This window comes from Xenopus tropicalis, chromosome 2 (genome assembly GCF_000004195.4).
Source record: "Xenopus tropicalis strain Nigerian chromosome 2, UCB_Xtro_10.0, whole genome shotgun sequence".
Taxonomy (NCBI): Eukaryota; Metazoa; Chordata; class Amphibia; order Anura; family Pipidae; genus Xenopus; species Xenopus tropicalis.
The window spans coordinates 178945895-178963134 of NC_030678.2; the positions used below are offsets into that span (position 1 = coordinate 178945895).

Here is a 17240-nt window from a genome sequence, read left to right on the forward strand (position 1 = left end):
TGCCGCTTGTATTTAAGGGCTGCCATGAGGTAAATAGTAGATTTCACTTAATCTGATTATTAAACTGCCCACAAATGGGCGGGCCCCAACAGCCACCCAATCAGGAGCCAGTTTGGAAACGTGTTGGGCTGAACCAGTTAAGGAACACGTGGACTTTCTGCAGCCAAAAGGCTAATGATTGCTGTCACCTAGCAATGCTGGCCCAGCGGAGTTACGTGCCAGTTTGGGCCCTCCCATGCCCATAGGTACCCGGCCTGTTTACGTGTAATTTCTGCTATTCTCTGGGCAGGGCCAGCAGATGCCTTTGGGCTTCACATGGGTATTTGTCCCAGAGCAAAAGCATTACCCCGGGGCGTTGTGCCCAAGTGAAGTCTACGGAAGTGTTTTACCCAATTGCCCCAAATACACAAATCTGCACATTGGGAAGATAATTAATATTTATAAAGTGGCAACAAGTTCCACTGAGCTGTAAATTGCTGCGCGGCCATTGGCATCACCGTATGCGCAGCCCAAACACTGGCGTGGGGGTTCCGATGCTTCATGGGAAATAAGGAGACGGAATGGAATCCGGCTCTTTGTGCCAACCCATACCCTGGTGCCCCCCTGCTTGCTCACGCCGTACCCTGGTGCCCCCCTGCTTGCTCACGCCGTACCCTGGTGCCCCCCTGCTTGCTCACGCCGTACCCTGGTGCCCCCCTGCTTGCTCACGCCGTACCCTGGTGCCCCCCTGCTTGCTCACGCCGTACCCTGGTGCCCCCCTGCTTGCTCACGCCGTACCCTGGTGCCCCCTGCTTGCTCACCCCGTACCCTGCGGCCCCCCCTGCTTGCTCACACCATACCCTACAGCCCCCAGGTTGCTTGTGTACATTCAACATATGGCTCTTGGGAACACTGAGAGGTGTAGTTCTCTCAACAGAGACCCAGCATTAAGCCCTGCTGTTGAACTGTATGTCACAAGGCAGTGCCCCTCCTTTATAGAAATCTGCCCAGTTTGCTCCTTGTAACCTGCTGAGGCCTGAGCGGGTACCTGGGCACCATCTGTGAGACACAGGTAACCTGACCTCCCCTCTCAGGTATCAGCCTCTCCTCTTTCCCCTCCAGAGGGCTGTGACTGGCTGGGGCACCCGCATCAATAATACATGGTAATAGTTAGCCAGGTACTCAGCAGCCCCACAGGAACGGACAGGACTGGGCCACAACCAGCCAACAAGGTTCCAAAGGTAAATCCCTAACCAGGTAAGTTCTACTCTTTGTACCAAGGAGTCTCTATTGCTAATTCCCATTCCACCTTAATTCTACTCTTGGTACCAAGGAGTCTCTATTGCTAATTCCCATTCCACCTTAATTCTACTCTTTGTATCAAGGAGTCCCTATTGCTAATTCCCATTCCACCTTAATTCTACTCTTTGTATCAAGGAGTCTCTATTGCTAATTCCCATTCCACCTTAATTCTACTCTTTGTACCAAGGAGTCTCTATTGCTAATTCCCATTCCACCTTAATTCTACTCTTTGTATCAAGGAGTCTCTATTGCTAATTCCCATTCCACCTTAATTCTACTCTTTGTACCAAGGAGTCTCTATTGCTAATTCCCATTCCACCTTAATTCTACTCTTTGTATCAAGGAGTCCCTATTGCTAATTCCCATTCCACCTTAATTCTACTCTTTGTATCAAGGAGTCCCTATTGCTAATTCCCATTCCACCTTAATTCTACTCTTTGTATCAAGGAGTCCCTATTGCTAATTCCCATTCCACCTTAATTCTACTCTTTGTATCAAGGAGTCCCTATTGCTAATTCCCATTCCACCTTAATTCTACTCTTTGTATCAAGGAGTCCCTATTGCTAATTCCCATTCCACCTTAATTCTACTCTTTGTACCAAGGAGTCTCTATTGCTAATTCCCATTCCACCTTAATTCTTCTCTTGGTACCAAGGAGTCTCTATTGCTAATTCCCATTCCACCTTAATTCTACTCTTTGTATCAAGGAGTCTCTATTGCTAATTCCCATTCCACCTTAATTCTACTCTTTGTATCAAGGAGTCTCTATTGCTAATTCCCATTCCACCTTAATTCTTCTCTTGGTACCAAGGAGTCTCTATTGCTAATTCCCATTCCACCTTAATTCTACTCTTTGTATCAAGGAGTCTCTATTGCTAATTCCCATTCCACCTTAATTCTACTCTTTGTACCAAGGAGTCTCTATTGCTAATTCCCATTCCACCTTAATTCTACTCTTTGTACCAAGGAGTCTCTATTGCTAATTCCCATTCCACCTTAATTCTTCTCTTGGTACCAAGGAGTCTCATTTGCCTTACTACTCACACAGACCATGTTGGGCTACAGGTTGCCCATATCAGACACCCCCATAACTCCTCTCCTGCTCCCCCTCAGCAGGATGGTCTCCCCCGCCATAGCGCTGGCCTTCATCCCCTTCATCATCACTCTGATCATCCGGTACCGCCACTACTTCCTGCTGTTCTACCGGGCCGTGTTGGTGCGCCGGTTCCAGGACTACACGACGGGCGTTGCTAGGGAGGAGAGGGCCTTCCAGTACGTGCTGACCCACGCCATCCCCGGGGACCCCCAACATGTGCTCAACACCTTCGACCAGTACTGCTCCCACTGCGAGCACCTCAGCAACATTGGGCCCCACAAAGGTAGGGTGGGGGGGACCCTATTATTGTCACTTTTTATTCCTTATATTTCTGTTTAGCCCCTCCTCTATCTCTCTTTTAAACCACTGCCTGGTTGCTAGGTTAAATTTGCCCTTAGCAACCAGTTAGCCCCTGAAATTCCAAACTAGAAGCTAAATAATTCAAAACAGCAAATGATAAAAAATAAAGACCAACTGCAAATTGTCTCAGAATATCCTGGATTTTACTGCAGGGAATTTGCTTGGGGCATCTCAGGGGTGCCCATGGCGTTGGCCAAGCTGGCACTCAGTATATTTGTGCCCCCCCCTCACAGAATTGTACATTTGCTCAGGGAAAATTCTGGACCGGCTGATCTATGAGAACGCGCCGCTCAATGTACTGGAACTGGGCACTTACTGCGGCTACGCCACCATCATCATTGCCCAGGCCTTGCCCTTGGGCGCCCGCCTCTACACCATAGACTTCAACCCTACCAAGGCAGCCGTGGCAGAGAAGGTGATCCGATTGGCTGGGTTTGACGATGACACGGTGAGTGGGGCAATTGGCAGCCACGGTGGCACCCCCTACTGTAAATGATAAGGATATTAGCAGTCACTGAGGGGTTCTGTGCCCCCCATATAAAGGCACAAGGCTGCAGGCTGAGTTATACAGGGAACTCTGAGTATCACTCATGTATTATAAGGGATAATGTACCCCCTACTGTAAATGATAAGGATATTAGCAGTCACTGAGGGGTTCTGTGCCCCCCATATAAAGGCACAAGGCTGCAGGCTGAGTTATACAGGGAACTCTGAGTATCACTCATGTATTATAAGGGGTAATGTACCCCCTACTGTAAATGATAAGGATATTAGCAGTCACTGAGGGGTTCTGTGCCCCCCATATAAAGGCACAAGGCTGCAGGCTGAGTTATACAGGGAACTCTGAGTATCACTCATGTATTATAAGGGATAATGTACCCCCTACTGTAAATGATAAGGATATTAGCAGTCACTGAGGGGTTCTGTGCCCCCCATATAAAGGCACAAGGCTGTATAATAAGGATAATGTACCCCCTGCTGCAGGTGGAGCTGCTGGTGGGCCCCTCGGATGAGCTGATCCCGCAGCTGAAGGACAAACACTCGGTACAGAAACTGGACTTTATCTTTATGGACCATGGGAAGCGCTGTTACCTGCGGGACCTGAAGCTGCTGGAGGAACTGGGGCTACTGCAGGAGGGAACCATCATCCTGGCTGACAACGTCCTGTTCCCCGGGGCCCCCCACTTCCTGCAGTACATCAAGACCTCGGGCAAATACCACTGCCGAATGCACAGGGGCAGCCTGGAGTATTTCCGCTATATCCGCGACGCCATGGCAGAACTCACATACACCAAACTGAAATGAGCCCCTGTGCCCGGGCCTGGCACACTGACTGGGGGCAAGAGGGCAGCCATCCCTGGCACACTGACTGACTGGGGGGGCAAGAGGGCAGCCATCCCTGGCACACTGACTGACTGGGGGGGCAAGAGGGCAGCCAACCCTGGCACACTGACTGGGGGCAAGAGGGCAGCCATCCCTGGCACACTGACTGACTGGGGGCAAGAGGGCAGCCATCCCTGGCACACTGACTGACTGGGGGCAAGAGGGGCAGCCATCCCTGGCACACTGACTGACTGGGGGGGGCAAGAGGGCAGCCATCCTGGCACACTGACTGACTGGGGGGCAAGAGGGCAGCCATCCCTGGCACACTGACTGACTGGGGGCAAGAGGGCAGCCATCCCTGGCACACTGACTGACTGGGGGGCAAGAGGGCAGCCATCCTGGCACACTGACTGACTGGGGCAAGAGGGCAGCCATCCCTGGCACACTGACTGACTGGGGGCAAGAGGGCAGCCATCCCTGGCACACTGACTGACTGGGGGGCAAGAGGGCAGCCATCCCTGGCACACTGACTGACTGGGGGGCAAGAGGGCAGCCATCCCTGGCACACTGACTGACTGGGGGGCAAGAGGGCAGCCATCCCTGGCACACTGACTGACTGGGGGGCAAGAGGGCAGCCATCCCTGGCACACTGACTGACTGGGGGGCAAGAGGGCAGCCATCCCTGGCACACTGACTGACTGGGGGGCAAGAGGGCAGCCATCCCTGGCACACTGACTGACTGGGGGGCAAGAGGGCAGCCATCCCTGGCCAGGGCAGCATCCTGGCAACACTGACTGACTGGGGGCAAGAGGGCAGCCATCCCTGGCACACTGACTGACTGGGGGGCAAGAGGGCAGCCATCCCTGGCACACTGACTGACTGGGGGCAAGAGGGCAGCCATCCCTGGCACACTGACTGACTGGGGGCAAGAGGGCAGCCATCCCTGGCACACTGACTGACTGGGGGGCAAGAGGGCAGCCATCCCTGGCACACTGACTGACTGGGGGCAAGAGGGCAGCCATCCCTGGCACACTGACTGACTGGGGGCAAGAGGGCAGCCATCCCTGGCACACTGACTGACTGGGGGCAAGAGGGCAGCCATCCTGGCACACTGACTGACTGGGGGCAAGAGGGCAGCCATCCCTGGCACACTGACTGACTGGGGGCAAGAGGGCAGCCATCCCTGGCACACTGACTGACTGGGGGCAAGAGGGCAGCCATCCCTGGCACACTGACTGACTGGGGGGCAAGAGGGCAGCCATCCCTGGCACACTGACTGACTGGGGCAAGAGGGCAGCCATCCCTGGCACACTGACTGACTGGGGGCAAGAGGGCAGCCATCCCTGGCACACTGACTGACTGGGGGCAAGAGGGCAGCCATCCCTGGCACACTGACTGACTGGGGGCAAGAGGGCAGCCATCCCTGGCACACTGACTGACTGGGGGCAAGAGGGCAGCCATCCCTGGCACACTGACTGACTGGGGGGCAAGAGGGAGCCATCCCTGGCACACTGACTGACTGGGGGGCAAGAGGGCAGCCATCCCTGGCAACACTGACTGACTGGGGGGCAGAGGGCAGCCATCCTGGCACACTGACTGACTGGGGGCAAGAGGGCAGCATCCCTGGCACACTGACTGACTGGGGGGCAAGAGGGCAGCCATCCCTGGCACACTGACTGACTGAAGAGGGCAGCCATCCCTGGCACACTGACTGACTGGGGGCAAGAGGGCAGCCATCCCTGGCACACTGACTGACTGGGGGCAAGAGGGCAGCCATCCCTGGCACACTGGACTGACTGGGGCAAGAGGGCAGCCATCCCTGGCACACTGACTGACTGGGGGCAAGAGGGGCAGCCATCCCTGGCACACTGACTGACTGGGGGCAAGAGGGCAGCCATCCCTGGCACACTGACTGACTGGGGGCAAGAGGGCAGCCATCCCTGGCACACTGACTGACTGGGGGGCAAGAGGGCAGCCATCCCTGGCACACTGACTGACTGGGGGGCAAGAGGGCAGCCATCTTGTTTCTCATCATGAAACCTGTCCCCGGGGCAGGGGGACAGTGCCCGGGGGATTAGGGAAGGTTGGGGCCCTACAGTCTATGGGAGATGCCCTAATACCCCCAGTATACACACATATATCCTACAGCTGCCATGATGCCCTCTCTGTTGCCATTCTACCCCCCTCTGGGCAACTTGTTGCGACTCCATGCCCCCCGCTCTTTGGTTCCTATAGTTACAGAGGAAATAAAATGTTTGTTGGCAATAAAGGTTTTGTCTGTGATACTCAGTGTGGGGCTGCGGGGCAGATAGGAGCCAGGATTGCCCTCTACTGGGGAACAAAAGGGCAATTATAATTCTGCCCAGGGCCTGGCAGATCCGGCATCTCCCCTGGGGAAGGTGATTGTGGGAGGCAACATCGCCAATAACTGCCCCTTATTGCATCATTCTGTAGTTACCCCAGTCCCACAGACCACGCCTACTGATCAAGACTCCGCCCTTACTCTCAGCCAATCCAATGGGACCAATACATGGCGAAAAGGCACCGGATCCATAGAGCAAATGTACAAAACTGGGCCAATAGGGGCACTGCTCTGCCTTGGCCACGCCCAGTTGCACCTACAATAATCCCACCCCTTGATTTGGGTTCAGGGCTGTTGTTTTCTAATTCAGGAGAATTGGGAGGTAAGTGGCCAGAGTTCCACCCCCCACACAGATATCATTCCTGCCCCACAGATTAGCCAATAGCAAGGAGTCCTCTGGGTGTGACTGTACCACTTGGGCCCCGGGGCCCCCAACAATCACTGGCCGGTGCCCACAGACCCGATTTCATGGATTCAAAATGTTTCCAGTTTTAAAGGGGTGAGAGGTAACTGCCCTTTAGCCCCAGGGTGCAATGTGGATATGGGGGTAATGCACCTAAGGGCAACAGACAATACCCCCCCCCCCCAGCTACATGGTTCTGCCCTCAGAATCCACTCACTGACCATGTGATGTAACAACCAATGGAACTGAAACTTTCAGACGGCAGGTAAGTGGAAGGTAGGGGGCAGGTAGGGGAGAGGTAAGTGGCAGGTAGGGGAGAGGTAAGTGGCAGGTAGGGGAGAGGTAAGTGGAAGGTAGGGGAGAGGTAAGTGGAAGGTAGGGGGCAGGTAGGGGAGAGGTAAGTGGCAGGTAGGGGAGAGGTAAGTGGAAGGTAGGGGGCAGGTAGGGGAGAGGTAAGTGGCAGGTAGGGGAGAGGTAAGTGGCAGGTAGGGGAGAGGTAAGTGGCAGGTAGGGGAGAGGTAAGTGGAAGGTAGGGGAGAGGTAAGTGGAAGGTAGGGGAGAGGTAAGTGGAAGGTAGGGGGCAGGTAGGGGAGAGGTAAGTGGAAGGTAGGGGAGAGGTAAGTGGAAGGTAGGGGGCAGGTAGGGGAGAGGTAAGTGGAAGGTAGGGGGCAGGTAGGGGAGAGGTTAGTGGAAGGTAGGGGGCAGGTCGGGGAGAGGTTAGTGGAAGGTAGGGGGCAGGTAGGGGAGAGGTAAGTGGCAGGTAGGGGGCAGGTAGGGGAGAGGTTAGTGGAAGGTAGGGGGCAGGTCGGGGAGAGGTAAGTGGAAGGTAGGGGGCAGGTAGGGGAGAGGTAAGTGGCAGGTAGGGGGCAGGTAGGGGAGAGGTAAGTGGAAGGTAGGGGGCAGGTAGGGGAGAGGTAAGTGGAAGGTAGGGGGCAGGTAGGGGAGAGGTAAGTGGCAGGTAGGGGGCAGGTAGGGGAGAGGTTAGTGGAAGGTAGGGGGCAGGTCGGGGAGAGGTTAGTGGAAGGTAGGGGGCAGGTCGGGGAGAGGTAAGTGGCAGGTAGGGGGCAGGTAGGGGAGAGGTTAGTGGAAGGTAGGGGGCAGGTCGGGGAGAGGTAAGTGGAAGGTAGGGGAGAGGTAAGTGGAAGGTAGGGGAGAGGTAAGTGGAAGGTAGGGGGCAGGTAGGGGAGAGGTAAGTGGAAGGGAGGGGTAAGGGGCAGGTAGGGGAGAGGTAAGTGGAAGGTAGGGGGCAGGTAGGGGAGAGGTAAGTGGAAGGGAGGGGTAAGGGGCAGGTAGGGGAGAGGTAAGTGGAAGGTAGGGGGCAGGTAGGGGAGTGGTAAGTGGAAGGGAGGGGTAAGGGGCAGGTAGGGGAGAGGTAAGTGGAAGGGAGGGGAGAGGTAAGTGGAAGGTAGGGGGCAGGTAGGGGAGAGGTAAGTGGAAGGGAGGGGTAAGGGGCAGGTAGGGGATAGGTAGGGGAGAGGTAAGTGGAAGGTAGGGGGCAGGTAGGGGAGAGGTAAGTGGAAGGGAGGGGTAAGTGGCAGGTAGGTGGGGCAGAAAGAAAAGAAAGAACCCGGGTCAGTACAACAGAGAAGTGAAGGCTGGAAATTCAAAGAGTAATGATAAATACGGTGCAATAATTGAGTAGAATGAGTACTTGGGGCAAATTCTGGCCTCTTGTGTGGGGGGGAGGGGGGTAGGTTGTGCGGTGCAATAAAGTGTGTATAGTTGGAAATTGCCCCTGAGCTATTTGGCCCATTTCACCCCCTTTAAACCAAACACGGCTCAGATATACAAACCCCAATGGCAGCGCCTGCTGCAGGCCGCACTGACTCCCTCACAGCCACGCAATGTGCATTAATTGCCAATTAGCCATTCGGCACAGGGAGCAGATGTTAAAGGGAGAGGGGGGGCCCCGGTGCTGCAGATTAACCCCGTCATTGCTGCTGCTGCTGCAGATTAACCCCGTCGCTGCTGCAGATTAACCCCGTCATTGCTGCTGCAGATTAACCCCGTCGCTGCTGCACTGGCGCCTGACCTTGCACGTGATACAGACCTGGGAAGAGCCAAGTGCAATCTCTCAGTCCTTTAATGATTAAATGTGAGTGTGATCTTCGCCCCCTCCGTGTGAGTGAGAGAGCTGAGTGCCCGCTCGCTGCCCATTATCCGCTGCTCCTTCCTGGTCGTCTGTGGGTCCCGGCGCGGTGAGTCCTGCATTTACCCCTGTGCCAGTCACAGTCAGGGTAAAGCCCAGCCCTTGGGGGTAACATCTTATATACAGCCCTTCTGTTATTGGACTACAACTCCCAGCACCCTTGATTTACTATGAAGTTTCTCCATGAACCCTCCTGTACCCCCTCCTGTACCCCTTCCTGCACCCCTTCCTGTACCCCTTCCTGTACCCCATCCTGTACCCCTTCCTGTACCCCTTCCTGTACCCCATCCTGTACCCCTTCCTGTACCCCTCCTGTACCCCCTCCTGTACCCCTCCTGTACCCCTTCCTGTACCCCCTCCTGTACCCCCTCCTGTACCCCTTCCTGTACCCCTTCCTGTACCCCTTCCTGTACCCCTTCCTGTACCCCTTCCTGTACCCCCTCCTGTACCCCTTCCTGTACCCCTCCTGTACCCCCTTCCTGTACCCCTTCCTGTACCCCTCCTGTACCCCTCCTGTACCCCTTCCTGTACCCCTCCTGTACCCCTTCCTGTACCCCCTCCTGTACCCCTTCCTGTACCCCTCCTGTACCCCTTCCTGTACCCCTTCCTGTACCCCCTCCTGTACCCCCCTTCCTGTACCCCTTCCTGTACCCCCTCCTGTACCCCTTCCTGTACCCCCTCCTGTACCCCCTCCTGTACCCCCTTCCCTGTACCCCTTCCTGTACCCCCTCCTGTACCCCTTCCTGTACCCCTTCCTGTACCCCTCCTGTACCCCTTCCTGTACCCCCTCCTGTACCCCTTCCTGTACCCCTCCTGTACCCCTCCTGTACCCCCGCCCCTCCTGTACCCCTCCTGGTACCCCTTCCCTGTACCCCTCCTGTACCCCCTCCCTGTCCCCATCCTGTACCCCTTCCTGACCCCCCCCTTCCTGTACCCCCTCCTGTACCCCTTCCTGTACCCCCTTCCTGTACCCCCTCCTGTACCCGCTTCCTGTACCCCTCCTGACCCCTTCCTGTACCCCCTCCTGTTACCCCCTTCCTGTACCCCTTCCTGTAACCCCCTCCCTGTACCCCTTCCTGTACCCCCCTCCTGTACCCCTTCCCTGTAACCCCCTCCTGTACCCCCCCTCCTGGTACCCCCTTCCTGTACCCCTCCTGTACCCCCTCCTGTACCCCTTCCTGTCCCCTTCCTGTACCCCTTCCTGTACCCCTTCCTGTACCCCTTCCTGTACCCCTTCCTGTACCCCTCCTGTACCCCTTCCTGTACCCCCTCCCTGGCCCATCAGTGGGTGGGACCCTCAACCCGCAATTCATTTAAATGCACAACTGCTTGGGACCCCTTTCCTGCCTTCACACAAGCAGTCAGTTCTGCCCTTGCATGGCTGCATGGAAGCCGGCGCAGTCAGTTCTGCCCTTGCATGGCTGCATGGAAGCCGGGACAGTCAGTTCTGCCCTTGCATGGCTGCATGGAAGTCGGCGCAGTCAGTTCTGCCCTTGCATGGCTGCATGGAAGCCGGCGCAGTCAGGGGCCACTCTATAACATGGGGCACATTTCTGTATTTTGGGTTTCTGGATAACAGATCCCATATCTGTGCTTGTATGTAGGTGGCATCTGCCTGGGCACAAACCTCTCCTTTATACCCCGGTGCCAGGCTGTGCCAAGGGAATTGCCCCGCCAGTGGCTTTGTGGGTCACGCTGTCCTGTTCCTATTGGTTGGACTCTGCCCCTGTCTGTATTGGGATGTTTATTGCTGTTACTGGGCGGGTTGGGAGCAAATTACCCCTGAGACGTGACCCTTTGCCCTGTGCCCTACGGGCATTAACTCTCCCCGCGACAGCCTCGGGCAGTGCTGTTTCCCCCGGTGATGAGGTTATTAATTAACCTAATTACACCCAAGGCCGTGGGAAACGGTTTGTCCTGAAGCAGCTTTGTGGCTTTGCTGGCACAGGGTGGCATTGGGTGGCACAGGGTGGCATTGGGTGGAACCTGGCATTAACCATTCAGGTTACATTATAACTAATGATGGAATGATCGGGGTGGGGCTGGCACAGTAATTGCCCCTGTTTGCAATGCCTCTCTCTCTCTGTACCCAGTGCCATGCTGTGTGGAACCATGATACGGGGGGCAGTGCTGCTGGCATGGGTGCTGTGTGTGGGTGCCGCCCCGCAGGATTTAATGGACGTCTGTATGGATGGGAAGCACCAGAAGGTTGAACCGGGGAAGGAAGATGCTTTACATGGGCAGGTAAGGGCCCTACCAACCAGCCCGGGGCACGCGGGCGCAGGGAAGGGTGACTGTGCCAGGCATAAGGTGCCCACCCATGGGCAGATACACTCACACTGCTGGGCCATTGGTTCTGACCAAGTTGGTGGCACCTCTCCCAGTGGTTTGGGCCGGGTGGGCCAATGGGTCAGAGACCCCATGCTACAGGCCCAGAGGGAGGGGCCCTACGCCCCATTGATTCAGTGACCCCCCCATGCTACAGGCCCAGAGGGAGGGGCCCTACGCCCCATTGATTCAGTGACCCCCCCATGCTACAGGCCCAGAGGGAGGGGCCCTACACCCCATTGATTCAGTGACCCCCCCCCCATGCTACAGGCCCAGAGGGAGGGGCCCTACGCCCCATTGAGTCAGTGACCCCCCCCATGCTACAGGCCCAGAGGGAGGGGCCCTACGTCCCATTGAGTCAGTGACCCCCCCCATGCTACAGGCCCAGAGGGAGGGGCCCTACGTCCCATTGAGTCAGTGACCCCCCCATGCTACAGGCCCAGAGGGAGGGGCCCTACGTCCCATTGAGTCAGTGACCCCCCCCATGCTACAGGCCCAGAGGGAGGGGCCCTACGTCCCATTGAGTCAGTGACCCCCCCCCATGCTACAGGCCCAGAGGGAGGGGCCCTACGTCCCATTGAGTCAGTGACCCCCCCCCATGCTACAGGCCCAGAGGGAGGGGCCCTACACCCCATTGATTCAGTGACCCCCCCCCCCATGCTACAGGCCCAGAGGGAGGGGCCCTACGTCCCATTGAGTCAGTGACCCCCCCATGCTACAGGCCCAGAGGGAGGGGCCCTACGTCCAATTGAGTCAGTGACCCCCCCCCCATGCTACAGGCCCAGAGGGAGGGGCCCTACACCCCATTGATTCAGTGACCCCCCCCATGCTACAGGCCCAGAGGGAGGGGCCCTACGTCCCATTGAGTCAGTGACCCCCCCCCATGCTACAGGCCCAGAGGGAGGGGCCCTACGTCCCATTGAGTCAGTGACCCCCCCCATGCTGTGCCAGTCCCATGCCTTTGCTTTTGCCCCCACAGTGCACCCCCTGGAAGGACAAATCCTGCTGCACAGCGAATACCAGTCAGGAGGCCCATAATGACCAGTCCTACCTGTACAACTTCAACTGGGACCATTGCGGCATCATGGCCCCCGCCTGCAAGACCCACTTCATCCAGGACACCTGCTTCTACGAGTGCTCCCCAAACCTGGGGCCCTGGATCCAGAAGGTAATGGGGGGTGATATTGGCCGGACTGGTCCTTTACTCTATAGTGGGTGTTGCCTTGTGCCCTTCTGCCCCAACCCTGCCCAGTAATGGGGGGGTGATATTGGCCGGACTGGTCCTTTACTCTATAGTGGGTGTTGCCTTGTGCCCTTCTGCCCCAACCCTGCCCAGTAATGGGGGGTGATATTGGCACGACTGGTCCTTTACTCTATAGTGGGTGTTGCCTTGTGCCCTTCTGCCCCAACCCTGCCCAGTAATGGGGGGTGATATTGGCACGACTGGTCCTTTACTCTATAGTGGGTGTTGCCTTGTGCCCTTGTGCCCCAACCCTGCCCAGTAATGGGGGGGTGATATTGGCCGGACTGGTCCTTTACTCTATAGTGGGTGTTGCCTTGTGCCCTTCTGCCCCAACCCTGCCCAGTAATGGGGGGTGATATTGGCACGACTGGTCCTTTACTCTATAGTGGGTGTTGCCTTGTGCCCTTCTGCCCCAACCCTGCCCAGTAATGGGGGGTGATATTGGCACGACTGGTCCTTTACTCTATAGTGGGTGTTGCCTTGTGCCCTTCTGCCCCAACCCTGCCCAGTAATGGGGGGTGATATTGGCACGACTGGTCCTTTACTCTATAGTGGGTGTTGCCTTGTGCCCTTCTGCCCCAACCCTGCCCAGTAATGGGGGGGTGATATTGGCACGACTGGTCCTTTACTCTATAGTGGGTGTTGCCTTGTGCCCTTCTGCCCCAACCCTGCCCAATAATGGGGGGTGATATTGGCACGACTGGTCCTTTACTCTATAGTGGGTGTTGCCTTGTGCCCTTCTGCCCCAACCCTGCCCAGTAATGGGGGGGTGATATTGGCCGGACTGGTCCTTTACTCTATAGTGGGTGTTGCCTTGTGCCCTTCTGCCCCAACCCTGCCCAGTAATGGGGGGGTGATATTGGCACGACTGGTCCTTTACTCTATAGTGGGTGTTGCCTTGTGCCCTTCTGCCCCAACCCTGCCCAGTAATGGGGGTGATATTGGCAGGACTGGTCCTTTACTCTATAGTGGGTGTTGCCTTGTGCCCTTCTGCCCCAACCCTGCCCAATAATGGGGGGTGATATTGGCACGACTGGTCCTTTACTCTATAGTGGGTGTTGCCTTGTGCCCTTCTGCCCCAACCCTGCCCAGTAATGGGGGGGGGGGTGATATTGGCACGACTGGTCCTTTACTCTATAGTGGGTGTTGCCTTGTGCCCTTCTGCCCCAACCCTGCCCAGTAATGGGGGGGGGGTGATATTGGCACGACTGGTCCTTTACTCTATAGTGGGTGTTGCCTTGTGCCCTTCTGCCCCAACCCTGCCCAGTAATGGGGGGTGATATTGGCCGGACTGGTCCTTTACTCTATAGTGGGTGTTGCCTTGTGCCCTTCTGCCCCAACCCTGCCCAGTAATGGGGGGTGATATTGGCACGACTGGTCCTTTACTCTATAGTGGGTGTTGCCTTGTGCCCTTCTGCCCCAACCCTGCCCAGTAATGGGGGGTGATATTGGCACGACTGGTCCTTTACTCTATAGTGGGTGTTGCCTTGTGCCCTTGTGCCCCAACCCTGCCCAGTAATGGGGGGTGATATTGGCACGACTGGTCCTTTACTCTATAGTGGGTGTTGCCTTGTGCCCTTGTGCCCCAACCCTGCCCAGTAATGGGGGGGTGATATTGGCCGGACTGGTCCTTTACTCTATAGTGGGTGTTGCCTTGTGCCCTTGTGCCCCAACCCTGCCCAGTAATGGGGGGTGATATTGGCACGACTGGTCCTTTACTCTATAGTGGGTGTTGCCTTGTGCCCTTGTGCCCCAACCCTGCCCAGTAATGGGGGGTGATATTGGCCGGACTGGTCCTTTACTCTATAGTGGGTGTTGCCTTGTGCCCTTCTGCCCCAACCCTGCCCAGTAATGGGGGGGTGATATTGGCACGACTGGTCCTTTACTCTATAGTGGGTGTTGCCTTGTGCCCTTCTGCCCCAACCCTGCCCAGTAATGGGGGGTGATATTGGCCGGACTGGTCCTTTACTCTATAGTGGGTGTTGCCTTGTGCCCTTGTGCCCCAACCCTGCCCAGTAATGGGGGGGTGATATTGGCACGACTGGTCCTTTACTCTATAGTGGGTGTTGCCTTGTGCCCTTCTGCCCCAACCCTGCCCAGTAATGGGGGGGTGATATTGGCACGACTGGTCCTTTACTTTACAGTGGGTGTTGCCTTGTGCCCTTCTGCCCCAACCCTGCCCAGTAATGGCTGGTGATATTGGCACGACTGGTCCTTTACTCTATAGTGGGTGTTGCCTTGTGCCCTTCTGCCCCAACCCTGCCCAGTAATGGGGGGTGATATTGGCACGACTGGTCCTTTACTCTATAGTGGGTGTTGCCTTGTGCCCTTCTGCCCCAACCCTGCCCAGTAATGGGGGGTGATATTGGCACGACTGGTCCTTTACTCTATAGTGGGTGTTGCCTTGTGCCCTTCTGCCCCAACCCTGCCCAGTTGCACAGACTCCCCTACAATCTGCCCCGGAAGCTGAAATTGTCGCCCCCTGTAGGGTGAGTTGCACCCACTCAGTCGCAGGTAAAGCTGAACAGGGACTCTCTGGCGCCCCCTGCAGTTCCCCCCTGATCCCCCCCCCCCCATCCCTGCGCAGGTCGACAGCTCGTGGAGGAAGGAGCGGATCCTGGACGTCCCTCTGTGCCGGGAGGACTGTGACGGTTGGTACAACGACTGCAAACTGGAATATACCTGCATGGAAAACTGGCACAAGGGCTGGAACTGGACCTCGGGTAGGTGCCCCGGCTTGGCCTGTCACCATTGGCCCAAATCTCCTGGGGCGGGGGGCAATATTCCCTTTAAAGGGGAAGGAAAGGTACAAACTCAGTCGCTTTATCAGAAAGGTCTCTGTAAGTACAGCCATAAGCACTCACAGCTGCACTGAGTCCTCTGAAAAAAGATTTCTTGTGTCTGTAATTCCTGGGGGGGTACAGGGGGTTCCCTGGGTATCTGGGGGAGGTACAGGGGGTTCCCTGGGTATCTGGGGGGGTACAGGGGGTTCCTGGGTATCTGGGGGAGGTACGGGGGGTTCCCTGGGTATCTGGGGGAGGTACAGGGGGTTCCTGGGTATCTGGGGGTACAGGGGGTTCCTGGGTATCTGGGGGTACAGGGGGTTCCTGGGGTATCTGGGGGAGGTACAGGGGGTTCCTGGGTATCTGGGGGTACAGGGGGTTCCTGGGTATCTGGGGGTACAGGGGGTTCCTGGGGTATCTGGGGGAGGTACTCTCTGTGCAGGTGAGAGAGGGAAGGGGTTAAATGGTTACTTTCTCTCTCTGGAGCCAAAAGCTCCATAAATCTGCATTAAACTCCCTGTTTGTGCCCATGGGGAGGAGAGCAGCGTAGAACAGGAATAGCCAGTGAATGAGAGCTCAGTACCTGGGGGGGGGTAGGTGGTACCTGGGGGGGGGTAGGTATAAGTACCGGATGGCACTGCCCAGGGGAACCCCCGTTCCATGCCAGGTGGGTCCCCCTGTACCTCCCTTGCCCACTGTATCTCACTCTATGACTCTGTGCCAGGAACCAACCAGTGCCCAAATGGAACCAAGTGCCGCCGGGTGTTTGAGGTGTTTCCCAGCGCCGCCGATTTCTGTGAGAAGATTTGGAGCAATTCGTACAAATACAGTGATGAGCGTCGGGGCAGCGGGCGGTGCATGCAGCTCTGGTTCAACGCGACCAATGGCAACCCCAACGTGGCCGTGGCAAAGCACTACGCCGGCATCCCCAGCTCTGCCAGGAACCCCCGGATTGGGCTGCTGCTCCTGGCGCCTCTCAGCCTGGCACCTCTCAGCCTGGCATGGGCTGTATAAGGGGGGGTCCCAGCCCTCATGTACTAAAGCATCAGCTCCGCCCCCTTGTCTGCCAACTGGGTCTCAATATGGCGTCCGCCCTGCGCCATTAGTTTGCAGGTAGGTAGTGAAGTTCTGATGGAAACCCATTGCCTACAAACCAGCGACATGGCCAATGTACTTGTATCACTCCTAAAATACAGATGGCAGCTCCTTTGGACCGTTACTAAGGGGTCCCCTTAGTAACACGGCCACTTCCCACTCCAGTAACCCATGGGACCTGCTTTCCATTTCTCTACCTCTGCGGGACCAGTTAAAGCTGATTGGTTGGTCTGGATAATTGGGGGTGGAGCAAAACTTAAGACCCTTGGACTCCCAGCGCCTCATGGTGCTTCTTCCCCTGGAAATGTCTCATTGCTTTATGCACCCGGCGTAACAACATAGGGAGCTGCACTGCTGTGACCCGACTCCGTATAACTCACTATATCACATGGGGAGATCCCTGCGCCTCTATGTGCCCCGGGCCCAACCCAATAAAGTTCTGGGTGGGAAAACCATAAAATCTGTATTTGTGTCTCCTTTTGTGGCTCTAGACTGCCACCTGGTGGTGAATTGTATGTCTGCACCCCTATCACTTGGCTCCTAAATGTAAAGGGCAAATTATTACTACTACTACTACTACTACTTCTACTACTACTTCTACTACTACTACTTCTTCTACTACTACTACTTCTACTACTACTACTTCTACTACTACTACTTCTACTACTACTTCTACTACTACTACTTCTACTACTTCTACTACTACTACTACTACTTCTACTACTACTACTTCTACTACTACTACTTCTACTACTACTACTTCTACTACTACTACTTCTACTACTACTACTTCTACTACTACTACTTCTACTACTAC

At 56.2% G+C, this 17240-nt stretch overlaps 2 protein-coding genes across 9 annotated transcripts; both read left to right on the forward strand.

Moving 5' to 3' along the window:
• The first annotated feature begins 59 nt into the window (after positions 1-59).
• LOC100490284 (transmembrane O-methyltransferase homolog) lies at positions 60-4147 on the forward strand. 4 transcript variants are annotated; one of them, XM_004920268.4, is made up of 4 exons: positions 60-1236; positions 2395-2660; positions 2971-3185; positions 3722-4147. In XM_004920268.4, exons 2-4 carry the CDS (start codon positions 2399-2401, stop codon positions 4040-4042), a joined length of 798 nt encoding a protein of 265 aa, XP_004920325.1. In that variant the 5' UTR covers positions 60-1236; positions 2395-2398; the 3' UTR covers positions 4043-4147. The 4 variants fall into 4 exon arrangements, with proteins under 4 accessions (XP_004920325.1, XP_004920326.1, XP_004920324.1 ...); XM_004920269.4 differs by having other exon boundaries at positions 60-1220; XM_004920267.4 differs by having other exon boundaries at positions 60-2660.
• Positions 4148-6659: 2512 nt separating this feature from the next.
• On the forward strand, positions 6660-16883 carry folr1 (folate receptor alpha). Of its 5 annotated transcripts, none has more exons than XM_018090504.2 (5): positions 6660-6744; positions 11068-11218; positions 12282-12470; positions 15133-15268; positions 16053-16883. In XM_018090504.2, exons 2-5 carry the CDS (start codon positions 11072-11074, stop codon positions 16340-16342), a joined length of 762 nt encoding a protein of 253 aa, XP_017945993.2. In that variant the 5' UTR covers positions 6660-6744; positions 11068-11071; the 3' UTR covers positions 16343-16883. The 5 variants fall into 5 exon arrangements, with proteins under 5 accessions (XP_017945993.2, XP_017945992.2, XP_017945991.2 ...); XM_018090503.2 differs by lacking the exon at positions 6660-6744 and adding an exon at positions 6828-6921; XM_018090502.2 differs by lacking the exon at positions 6660-6744 and adding an exon at positions 6989-7090.
• The last annotated feature ends 357 nt before the right edge of the window (positions 16884-17240 follow it).